The sequence below is a fragment of the Syngnathoides biaculeatus genome, chromosome 15 (assembly GCF_019802595.1).
Source record: "Syngnathoides biaculeatus isolate LvHL_M chromosome 15, ASM1980259v1, whole genome shotgun sequence".
NCBI classification, from domain to species: domain Eukaryota; kingdom Metazoa; phylum Chordata; class Actinopteri; order Syngnathiformes; family Syngnathidae; genus Syngnathoides; species Syngnathoides biaculeatus.
This window is the reverse complement of record NC_084654.1, coordinates 16,814,291-16,823,624: the sequence shown is the minus strand read 5'-3', so window position 1 is coordinate 16,823,624 and position 9,334 is coordinate 16,814,291. Positions and strand designations below refer to the sequence as shown.

At 40.2% G+C, this 9,334-nt stretch overlaps 1 protein-coding gene across 1 annotated transcript in view; it reads left to right on the top strand.

The window, feature by feature from the left end:
- The first annotated feature begins 974 nt into the window (after positions 1-974).
- The window catches only part of LOC133513049 (intraflagellar transport protein 43 homolog A), a 36,690-nt gene continuing 28,330 nt past the window's right edge, over positions 975-9,334 (top strand). The window contains exons 1-3 of the mRNA XM_061843330.1: positions 975-1,137; positions 2,018-2,116; positions 7,650-7,720. Of these exons, the coding sequence (XP_061699314.1) occupies positions 1,093-1,137; positions 2,018-2,116; positions 7,650-7,720 (215 nt within the window). The 5' untranslated portion in view covers positions 975-1,092. The remainder of the gene's footprint in view (positions 1,138-2,017; positions 2,117-7,649; positions 7,721-9,334) is intronic.

Below are 9,334 nucleotides of genomic sequence, written 5' to 3'. Positions count from 1 at the left end.
CGGCCCGCCACATGATCTTATGTGGCCCGCAAAGGCAAATCTAGTTTGTCAACTTGTGAAATATGGACTAAAATTTCAAATGGTTGTATTACATAAATGATAACATTGTGATATTACAAGCATTTTTGAATGACCAAGCATGAAAAATAGTTGAAAAACTCATTACCCCATTACCCTTGCTTTCTCATTCCAAAAATAGCTCATAAATTGATGTAAATATGATGAGCCGATTAAATATTTTATATTTCATAATGGCCCTCTGAGGGAATCTATAACTGCAAATTAGTTTGACACCCCTGAAATAAATGCTCTTCCGCAACATGGCGGGAGCTTAGGCTACAAAATTAGCATTTGAATTCACGTTGTGTGACGTTTTTTTTCTGGATGTAAAATAGTTTCCGGTTGGAAAACACATAGGCCAGCGCTATCGTGATTCTGAAGGCAGATTATTTTGATTTGGGAACACTCAGAGGCTGAAATTAGATTTAAAAAAAAAAAAAAAAAAAAAAAAAAAGCAACATCCATTGACACACACACTAGAAGCAGGAGTGTTAGTAGTTAATACAATTTTATGGAACAAATATCATTTAGATTGAACATGTAGGCCAGCACCCAAGCCCTTGCTGGCCCTATTAAGTCACCACTAGATTACATGAAACTGTCGTAAATCATACGGTCGTTTTTAAAGCGATGCCAATAATACCACTGCATTGCAAACGCGTATAAAGCGAGCAATGATTTTTGATTTGACGCTCGAGGTGACAACGCTGGAGAAGCAAGTAGTGGACGCTCAAAAGATGAACAACAGGGGTCCCTAGTGGACGTTAGTGGGTACTACAAGTGGTATTAATAGACAATGTTATCGATTTGATGAGGTTTTTTTTTCCAATTTGTGTTGATTTTAAAAATAAATAGTCGGGAGTAAATGCAAAAACTACACAATAGTTATTATTTTTGAAAATGTGCTCAACACCGATCAGCCATGCGCGTTCCTCCAGCCGTTACCATGGTTACCGTTGCCTGCTCGTGAAGCTTGTTGACATCCGAGCGAAGTTTAAGACAATGGGGGCCTGAACTACACCAAAGCAAACCATGGATGAGGGCGTGCAGCTGGGGGAGAGCGGGCCCGTTAAAAACGTGAGTTTTACCGGGGGAATTGAAAAGCGGGGCTCTTTTCGTACGAAGCATGGAAGCACCCGACGTAGCACGCTAGCGTTAGCCGCTTGAACCAAGTTGACCTAAAACCCGAGTCAGCTTGCATGCATGTGAGGTAGTTCCATGTTTAGTGTCACCCCTACCTAGCAAATATGTGACAACATTCATTGTCTCGGATGATAAACTGCAACGGGAAAAGCCTCCATCTTTGTCAAGCGAAAGCTAAGCTAGCTATGCTAAGAAACTGGCTTTCGGAAGACTAGGATAGCTGTTAGCGTGTATAAAAGTTGTTTCGCTACTTGACAAAGAATTTATACCTTTACTCACAAGTACAGTTGAAGACTGAAGAGAATAAAATAGGCGGTATGCCTGTAGTATCTATCTTTTAGACAATATTTGTATTATTTGTAGATGTAGGAACTGTCCCCATTAAGTCATGTTATATAATTTCCTTTTACTTGAGGGGTCTCTATGACATACAGCAGTCATTTATATTGAGGCATGGTGTACTAGTTGTTAACTCATCTGGATTCGAATCTCAAATCAGATTTTCCTAAAAGCAGTTTATATATTCTCCGATTGACTGGTGAGCAGTCCAGGGTGTACCCTGCTTCTCACCCCAAAGTCATCCGGGACAGGCTCCAGCTCACGCACGACCCAAATAATCACTAACTATATTGAAAATGAATGATTGATATAGCTGAAAATGGGTTTTAAAGTACCGTCATGTTTTATCGTTCGGATTTAGAGAAGCGGAATAGTAAAATATATTCCCGAATCCATTGTTGTTTTCTTGTTAGATGGAAATTTTTACCATCTTTCGTATCAAATACTAATTTGAGTTCAATACTGTCATTTGCAGGTTGCGAAATCTGGACGAAGAGCCCGTCTCGGAGCAGACCAGTCACTTGGAGATGCCCGCAGCGCCAGAAAGCCCTCCACGTCCGCTTCTGCCGGAGAAGTATGTGAGCTCATTATGTACGACGATTGTTTCCATGTTATTACAGGGCATTATTCGAGCAATAACCACAAAATGTATTATCTCTTAAATGGATGCGTTAATCCAGGATGACGATGAGGTAGGTTGCTTGAACATTGTGGTGGTTTTGTACTGCTTCTGTTGCAAACACTCCACAATCTTTATACCATACTATACAAACATTCAGTTATCATATTAAAAGTGAAGATTAACTACTTGGTTTTGATTCCTCTCCAGTTTTTAAAGACTTGTCTATTAAAAATTATAGCATGCAGTTCGAACACCAGCTTGACAAACATGGTATAAAGGTTTATTGGAGTGATTTGTTTACTAGTATTATGCTTAAACTGTTTCAGTTGCATTGTTCTTTCTTTGAGTAGATATGAAATGCTCCAAAACACTCAGCAACTGTCGTCCTGTTTGAGTTAACTTTTCATTTGAGACTTGGTTATAGAGCTCGTGCACCTACGTCACCGAAATCATGTGACTAGCCATATTGCCGATCAAACAAAGTATTGTTCAATGCTAAGTTGATTGGAGACGAAACGAAAATACGTCTTATAGCACGACGACCAGAGTTCTGTCCGATACCATTAAACATTTAGAAGGTGATAAAAAAACTGAAGGTACGTGGAAAAATGAGAGACACTTGGCATAGAGGACCGATATTTAATACCGAAGTCGATGTTTTCGCCGATAAGAAAGGGGACTGTTAACCCGCTTTCGCTTGTCTTGGACAACTGGATCTACACATGGATCTGGTGAGTAAGTCGTCGAGATTTACACAGAAGAGTTTGAAAGCGTAGAAAAGTCTGGACGCATACAAATACTAAGTCATTGGATCTGTTCTCTATCAAGAATAAATCCCACATCGTGATGGAGCCACTCAGATTCTTTCAATGCAAATGCCAGTATTTAAAGAAATGACCCCTGGTTTTACACAAACGCGCATTCATTAACTTTGATTGGAAAAAAAAAATGAGGACGGAGACGGCTCTTCTGTACACGGAAGCGTATCGCTGCTACATGTAAATCTCCGTAAACCTTACTTGCGACAGACGGTTAATTTTATTTTTGTAAATACCCATTCTAAATACTTCTTGATAATTTGAGACTAGAAGAATAATTCCTAACTGAAATTAAGTGATCGCTACACAGGCGTGTGTGTATTTTTGTTGGGCAGCATCCATCACATTTAATTGCCGAAATCCATTGGTCTTTTCTGGACTGCACGTTGTCTTGTCTTGCTCTTTGGGGTTAATATCTGTCTCATCTGTTGTGACAACTAACAGCACAACAGGTCTCGGGTATTGTAAATATTCTCCTCTGGTTCGATGTCTCCCACAATGTGTCTGACCGGCAATATGGCGCCGTGAAAATGGTCACGTCACGTGCACGAGCTCTATACCCTACATTCAAACCCAGAACCTGCTAGTGCACTCTTGCAGATTGTGTGGGGTGTTGGGGTACTGTACAGATTATGTGCATCTTCCACAACAACAAAAACAATCTCATATGTTTTCCCAGTACTTCAGTAATTGCATTGTCACCTGTGGAAAATATAATTTTCTTGGCCAATATGCCTTTAAAGGGGTACAAAATCTAGTCTTGCAAACATCGCTGTCCATGATGTGACAAGCGATCTTAACAAATATAGCCAGCTCATTGATGACAATGAAAGTAAACTTTCGCCAAGTTTATTATTCTGCCATAGGTTCGTACCAGTGATGGCAACTACCGCTCCCCAAATAAATAAATAAATGAATTAACAAACGTGAGTGTATGTCTTGGCTGCTCAGCATAGTTTTCAAAGTTGACTGAAAAAATGCACACTGTAGAATGAGCTGTGTTTAGTTTATATCTTCCTCTTCCCATCAAGATGGCATTTCACCTATTTTTACATTTTTTATACTCTCATAATGTTACATAAGTCACCGCATGTTACGTGGATAAAGGCTATGTAATAAAAAAAACATTCCTCAGACAAATTGTTGGTCAAGTAGTACTTTGATAAATATATCCAATATGGATGGAATTTTTTTTTTTTTTTGCAGTGCACTTGAACATTTCGCAGACTCAGGGACAATCTCACCGGTGATGTTTCAGCTCAAAATACTTGTATTCAGCGATGCAAAAACAGCGTCTAAATATAGGACAAAAATATGCGAGACAAGTCATAGCAGCACAGGCAGTGAAAGGAGAGCAATTCCTATCACTTCATCGTTGGCATTTATGGAATCAGTCACGTCGTCTGGATTGGTAAATTGTCATGCAGCCAGCACTTAAGCATGAAACATCCCAGCAATGCTGTTGCTTTAGGCTAATCTTCCCAAATTAGGCCAACTTCCTCAATGCGGCCACCAGTATTCTCGTGCCCCCTCTGACCTGCTCTGCAAACGCAATACATTTTTCCAGCGTGCCGTGCGTTTATTTACAGTCCTCGTTTATCAAGGCTGGCCTCTTCCGCCTGAAATACCCAACTGATTGGTCACATTCCTGGCATCCTTTTAAACAAAGACGCCACTTGCCTTTTGGACTCATACGGTTTGGACGCTACAAGTTCCTTGCCCTGCAGACCATCACGGAATCCCAATTTAGAAACCATGAGGGCACGGCTAATTGTTTTAACAGCACGAACATATTTGGTCATGAGCAATTGGAGGCACGGCCGAGTGTGGATGAGGGCACATATTTTTACAGTGAAATCCGGAGAATTTTAAGTGACCTAATGCTTTGGAATAAAGTGGACCCTCCGATGGAAGCGCAACACTTCAAAAGGGAAACTATTTGGAGTAAAAGCGAATTCTCGAAAAATAGGTTTCAAAACTCAAACAAAACTAAGCTCACTGAGCAGCTAAATAACTAACGACAGAATGCAAATTTGTTTTGCTATAATGCTTAAACATGAAATCACCAACATTAAGTATCACTTTCCTGAAAAGCTCATACTGACGGACGCTGACAATCGCTTTGAGAGATTAATTTTAGTTCATTTGACAGCACAATTACCAATTTTTTTGTGGTGGGGTGGGATTAGAGGTTGGTATTATTTTTGGCTTTCTTATGATGTGCACTACTGCCCCCCATAAATAAAAAGAAAAAAAAAATACAATTTAAAATGCGAAAAGGAAAATTCGGTTGAAATCAGAAATGTGATTTTTATGGGGGGGAATTTTTTTTTTTAAAGGACACCTGCACCAGCCTTTCATTTTTTCCATGTTTCCTGAACTGTTGTAAATTGTTCGTCATATATTCCAACAGAATGTTGCCGAAAACCGTGCAAAATTGATTGTGCTTGTTGAGGCCAATCCTCCCTATAAGTGGTTGCGTCCATTTGTGTGTGTGTGTGTACGTGTGCTTCCCTCATCCCGTGCCCAATAAGTGACGCCCAGATTTATAAATAGCTCGGGTGAAGGGGGCCAGCCATGAAAAATTATTTCCTATTTCATCATAAATGAAAGAAATTCTTCACAAGCACTTTGTCCTCTGCAGACTCAATTTGGTAATGAGAAATGTTGTGGCCTTTTTTTTTTTTTTTTCCACATTCATTTGTCTCGTGCCCCCGCTCTTGAGCTCGGAGGAATGCGTTCATTCAAGGGCAGTTCTCAGGGTCCCACTCTCAGGATCAAGATGCATACTTGCTTTACTATTTTCAGAATCAAAGAACGATAGGGAGAAGGTCAATTTTTCCCCCTGTTAATCTATTTTAAGGTCAGACTCGCATAGGACGCTTGACTGTTCCCACACTCTGCGCTCCATATGTTGCGGTCCTGGACATGTGGCTGTTCCAAGCTAAATGGATGCAGCTTAACTACTTGAGTCCACTCGTGCTTATCACATCCTCAGAACAACATTTCAATTAAGCTCTTAGGTCTGTTCTGTTTCAATGGTGGACATCTGGAGTCTTCTGTTGCAGACAAGCAACGCCCCCTACTGGCTTGGCCGGGAAACCTGTGATTGTGCTTTAGTTTCCTCATGCGGGGCATTCAGGAAATATCCTGGACTAGTTGTCAGCCAATCACATGCCACATACAGTGAATATTAAAAGTATTTATACGCTTGTAAATAATTATTTCCCTCATTGAGAGTAATGACACTAAAGTAAATCATTTATTTTCAGTTTTCAATGTGGTATGGAATGATAAACCTTGCAGCTCGACTTTTTTTTTTTTTTTCCGAGAGGGGAAGTAATTCCAAAATAGACACAACACTGGTTCTTACCAAAAGAACACCATACCTCCAGTGAAGTATGTTGGTGGCACTGCTGTGCTCTGGGGCTGTTTATCTTTAGCTGCAACTGTGATGGAAGGAATTCTGAACGGTTAGCAATAGCAGCTCCAGCAATTTTTAGAGGCACTAATTGAGTGCTAATTCCCATTTAACGTAAATTTGAATGTGATTGGTTAATTCTGAACACAGACACATACAAGTTGTAAGTGTGCAGGCTTGTTCAACCACATTATTTCAGTAGTTTATTTTTACTTCCTCTCTTGAAAAGATCAAAAACGTTTTTTTTTTTTGAGATTATACAGGTTGTAGGTCACATAATGTGCAAATTTTTTTTTTAAATGATTTGTCTGGCTCATTGTTTTCATCACATAGAAACCTGGAAATTCAATCGGAGCGTGGTGACTTTTTTTTTTTATATCTGCGGTATAAATAAACAAACAGTAAAGCTTCAATGAAGCTAACCTGCATGTTTTTGCTGGCTTCCACCTGGTCAGAAATTGTGTGCATAAATATGACATTAAATTGTCACCAATAGCGTAGAGTATTAAACAGCCGCAGCTCATTCAGAATGCTGCACTTCGCGTTCTGACCAAAACAAAGCGGTCAGAGCATATAACTCCAATCCTAAAGTCCTTGCCCAGGCTTCCAGTCAACTTTTGAATAGATTTGAAAGTTCTGATACTGGTCTATAAATCGCTAAATGATTTAGGTCCTGAATACATGAAAGAAATGCTTACGGGATACAAACCCAGTAGAGATATGAGATCGACTGACTCAGGTCAAATAGTCGAGCGCAGAGTCCAAAGCAAACGTGGTCTAGCAGCAAAAAAAAAAATTAAAATAAAAAATGGAATAAGTTGCCAACAGAGGTCAGGTCAGCCCAAAGTGTAAATGTTTTATAATCCATCTTGAAAACTCTTTTTTTTTTTCTCATGCTTTTTAGAATATATCCACTATTTGATCATATTACTTGCACTGTATGCGGTTTTAATTCTTTTTAAAATATTTTTCGTCATTTTTATTGTTTTTATGTCGTTTTAAATGTTTATTTCTTTCTTTTCAAATGCCTTGAATCCTGTAAAGCACATTGAGTTACCTTGTGTATGAAATGCGCTATATAAATAAATTTGCTATGCTATAGAAAAAAAAAACAATGAATGTACAGATGTGCAATTGCTGATATTCTATAAGATCGAACCCCAATGACCTTTTTATAGGCTCATAACTAAACTATTTACAAATTGGTATTTTCCACATTTTGTTGTTTAATTTTCTCCCTCTGCAGGGTCCCCCTCCTAAGCCACCCAGGAGGCAGGGCGGCTGGGCAGAAGAAAGCTCCACGTCCGGTTCCGGCAAGTACGTACATCTCTCCGTCTCGGCCAGCTGTGTTCTGGCTTTGCATTTTATTAATGGACTCTGATGCTGTGGAACGAGTTTATTTGTCAGCGCACATTCGGCCCCGGCGCCGTGAATCAACAAGGTTAGAGCGAGCCTATCTGTGCAGGCCGTTTTTCATTTGTCTTCATCTGCAAGCAAGGTGGTAATTGACATGGTTAATATATCAGCCACAGGAGGGCACTGTTAGCCAGCCAGTCCCTCCATCACAGAGGTACCAGCCACTTAATCACCCCATCTGAGCTGCTGTACATGGAGAGCACAGCACAACATGGAGACAGTCATTAAATATTTAGGGCAGAACATCTATGTTAATATGTTACATTGGTGGGGTGCCGGCCATTTAAGTTCCAGGCTTTTCTTTTGAAGCGCGCGCATGGGAACTTTGAGGCGATCAGTAACTCGTGTTGTTTGCTGCAGCGTCAGTGCAAACAGGCCAAGCAGCAAACTCGATGGCTTTCCTCCTCTCAGCAGAAGGTCAGCGTGTCGCTTCTCTGCATTTTTGTGTCACCCAACTTAATTCCCGGCCTCAAAGCAATTGAAATACAGGAGGTGTGAAGGGGTTTTGCACGTGCATTGATCCTCTCTGAAACAAAGTAAGTAATGGCCCCCCCTGGAGCCAGCAAGGACTTTTCCCTTCAATGTCACCCCGCGTGCTCAATCACTTCGGCCCTCCTCCCACTAATCCCAGCGCAGAAATCCCAGGATTTGTCGATCTATCACTTCTAATTGACACTAAATGATCTGTCAGTTTATTGATGAACCTTTGAAACCAGGTTGTCACAATATATTTTATCCCTAACAACTTTTTTTTTTCCAGACAGTTTTACCATGTCTATCGCTTTGCCTTACATGAGTCTTAATCAAGGAGCCAGTAATGTGTCTTAAGTGTTGAACCCGCACCGCCTCCGCCCAGATAGGACACGGTCCAAGGGCAGGCAGGTAACACGAGGCTCCTCTCACGGCTCTTCTCTCAGCTCCTCTCTGCCCCGCCTGGTTGGACACCTGCTTTTTCTTTACCGTTGGCTTTGCAATGTCAGAAGTCATTAAGAATTCTTGTGAATAATAGTAAATACGGCATAAATTCCTAAAGGTTGCTTATAGTACATTATTTTATAACATACAAATCAGTTATAGTGCTCTGTTCAGGTGCCGGTAGCATGATGAGCGCGTGCATCTATTCGGTTCTTCGTGAGGGCTTTATCGGTGGCACTGAGCTTTACTTACAGCGTAGATAAAATAATGAATAAAAATGTTTTATGTTGCCGGTAACAACAAGATAAAATGGGACTAAAGGTTATCCCTGTCAATACACAAATTGTCCGTATTTGTCAGACTGCTATTTAATTTTCTTACAACACAACAACTCTGTGACATGATTTATGAATTAAGGCCAACGCATCACGCAAAGTGCAAAATTTTACATACATTATAACTGTTGGCAACGTGGAATAGTTTTAAATCACATCAGTTTGAAATACTTTTCCGGCTCAGACTGTGTCATCTTTTTAACCAGTAGGGGGCACTATGTAACCAAAAAACGACCCAATATTTTGCAGAATGAAACTGGATTCA